General features: G+C 56.5%; 1 protein-coding gene across 1 annotated transcript in view; it reads right to left on the reverse strand.

Annotated features, from left to right (window-relative positions):
• LOC129835572 (F-box/WD repeat-containing protein 7-like) overlaps positions 1 to 2,914 on the reverse strand; it is a 104,640-nt gene continuing 101,726 nt past the window's right edge. The window contains exon 13 of the mRNA XM_055901268.1: positions 1 to 259. Coding sequence (XP_055757243.1) covers positions 157 to 259 — 103 coding nt within the window. The 3' untranslated portion in view covers positions 1 to 156. The remainder of the gene's footprint in view (positions 260 to 2,914) is intronic.

Raw genomic sequence — 2,914 nt, forward strand, 5'->3', positions numbered from 1 at the left:
TCCTTACATATTTCACCTCCTCCTCACACCCTTTCCTCATCGTCACAACTTTTACGTTCCCGTATGAAGATATTGGGTCCTTCGTTGATTGCCTCACATCCTTATCCAATGATATCGCATCCTGTCCTGATGACATCACGTCCATTTTAAATGACATCACTTCTGGTTGTCAGTGAGGTCAAAGTCCAGCACCATGAGTTTAGTCTCCTCTGTCCCGTTCCTGCTGCCAACTGCTGCTACCAGCCTGGTGTTAGATGCCCTGGAGAGAGGAGAGAGGAGGAGGAGGAGGAGGAGGGTTACCAGTCTGGTGTTAGATGCCCTGGAGAGAGGAGAGAGAGGAGGAGGAGGAGGAGGAGGGTTACCAGCCTGGTGTTAGATGCCCTGGAGAGAGGAGGAGGAGGGTTACCAGTCTGGTGTTAGATGCCCTGGAGAGAGGAGGAGGAGGAGGAGGGTTACCAGTCTGGTGTTAGATGCCCTGGAGAGAGGAGAGAGAGGAGGAGGAGGAGGAGGAGGGTTACCAGTCTGGTGTTAGATGCCCTGGAGAGAGGAGAGAGGAGGAGGAGGAGGAGGATTACCAGTCTGGTGTTAGATACCCTGGAGAGAGGAGAGAGAGGAGGAGGAGGAGGAGGAGGAGGAGGGTTACCAGCCTGGTGTTAGATGCCCTGGAGAGAGGAGGAGGAGGAGGAGGGTTACCAGTCTGGTGTTAGATACCCTGGAGAGAGGAGAGAGAGGAGGAGGAGGAGGAGGAGGGTTACCAGCCTGGTGTTAGATGCCCTGGAGAGAGGAGAGAGAGGAGGAGGAGGAGGAGGAGGGTTACCAGTCTGGTGTTAGATACCCTGGAGAGAGGAGAGAGAGGAGGAGGAGGAGGAGGAGGGTTACCAGCCTGGTGTTAGATGCCCTGGAGAGAGGAGAGAGAGAGGAGGAGGAGGAGGGTTACCAGTCTGGTGTTAGATGCCCTGGAGAGAGGAGAGAGGAGAGAGAGGAGAGAGGAGAGAGGAGGAGGAGGAGGAGGAGGAGGAGGAGGAGGAGGAGGGTTACCAGTCTGGTGTTAGATGCCCTGGAGAGAGGAGAGAGAGGAGGAGGAGGAGGAGGAGGAGGAGGAGGAGGAGGAGGAGGGTTACCAGTCTGGTGTTAGATGCCCTGGAGAGAGGAGAGAGAGGAGGAGGAGGAGGAGGAGGAGGAGGAGGGTTACCAGTCTGGTGTTAGATGCCCTGGAGAGAGGAGAGAGAGAGAGGAGGAGGAGGAGGAGGAGGAGGGTTACCAGTCTGGTGTTAGATGCCCTGGAGAGAGGAGAGAGAGGAGGAGGAGGAGGGTTACCAGTCTGGTGTTAGATGCCCTGGAGAGAGGAGAGAGAGGAGGAGGAGGAGGGTTACCAGTCTGGTGTTAGATGCCCTGGAGAGAGGAGAGAGAGAGAGGAGGAGGAGGAGGAGGGTTACCAGTCTGGTGTTAGATGCCCTGGAGAGAGGAGAGAGAGGAGGAGGAGGAGGAGGAGAAGGGTTACCAGTCTGGTGTTAGACGCCCTGGAGAGAGAGGAGGAGGAGGAGGAGGAGGAGGGTTACCAGTCTGGTGTTAGATGCCCTGGAGAGAGGAGAGAGGAGGAGGAGGAGGAGGGTTACCAGTCTGGTGTTAGATGCCCTGGAGAGAGGAGAGAGGAGGAGGAGGAGGAGGAGGGTTACCAGTCTGGTGTTAGATGCCCTGGAGAGAGGAGAGAGAGGAGAGAGGGGAGGAGGAGGGTTACCAGTCTGGTGTTAGATGCCCTGGAGAGAAAAGAGAGAGAGGAGGAGGGTTACCAGTCTGGTGTTAGATGCCCTGGAGAGAGGAGAGAGAGAGAGGAGGAGGAGGAGGAGGAGGAGGAGGAGGAGGAGGGTTACCAGTCTGGTGTTAGATGCCCTGGAGAGAGGAGAGAGAGAGAGGAGGAGGAGGAGGAGGAGGAGGAGGAGGAGGAGGAGGGTTACCAGTCTGGTGTTAGACGCCCTGGAGAGAGAGGAGGAGGAGGAGGAGGAGGGTTACCAGTCTGGTGTTAGATGCCCTGGAGAGAGGAGAGAGAGGAGGAGGAGGAGGAGGAGGAGGAGGGTTACCAGTCTGGTGTTAGATGCCCTGGAGAGAGGAGAGAGAGAGAGGAGGAGGAGGGTTACCAGTCTGGTGTTAGACGCCCTGGAGAGGAGAGAGAGGAGGAGGGTTACCAGTCTGGTGTTAGACGCCCTGGAGAGGAGAGAGAGGAGGAGGAGGAGGAGGAGGAGGGTTACCAGCCTGGTGTTAGATGCCCTGGAGAGAGAGAGAGAGGAGGCGGAGGAGGAGGAGGAGGGTTACCAGTCTGGTGTTAGATGCCCTGGAGAGAGGAGAGAGAGGAGGAGGAGGAGGAGGAGGAGGGTTACCAGCCTGGTGTTAGACGCCCTGGAGAGAGGAGAGAGAGGAGGAGGAGGAGGAGGAGGAGGGTTACCAGCCTGGTGTTAGACGCCCTGGAGAGAGGAGAGAGAGGAGGAGGAGGAGGAGGAGGAGGAGGAGGAGGAGGAGGAGGAGGAGGAGGAGGAGGAGGAGGAGGGTTACCAGTCTGGTGTTAGATGCCCTGGAGAGAGGAGAGAGAGGAGGAGGAGGAGGAGGAGGAGGAGGAGGAGGAGGAGGCTTATCCTCCTGGAGAGAGGATAAGTGAAATATGAAAGCAAATAATGAATTAATCTATTTGACAAATGTAAATGTAAAAAAGCCGTGAGTTACTGGTTCCTGCGCCATGGATAAACCCAGAAATAATCCAGCCTTACAGGCAGCAGCACCTCTTCAATAATCCAGCCCCACAGGCAGCAGCATCCCTTCAATAATCCAACCCCACAGGCAGCAGCATCCCTTCAATAATCCAGCCCCACAGGCAGCAGCACCTCTTCAATAATCCAGCCCCACAGGCAGCAGCATCTCTTCA

The sequence above is a fragment of the Salvelinus fontinalis genome, chromosome 36 (genome assembly GCF_029448725.1).
Source record: "Salvelinus fontinalis isolate EN_2023a chromosome 36, ASM2944872v1, whole genome shotgun sequence".
Lineage (NCBI taxonomy): Eukaryota > Metazoa > Chordata > Actinopteri > Salmoniformes > Salmonidae > Salvelinus > Salvelinus fontinalis.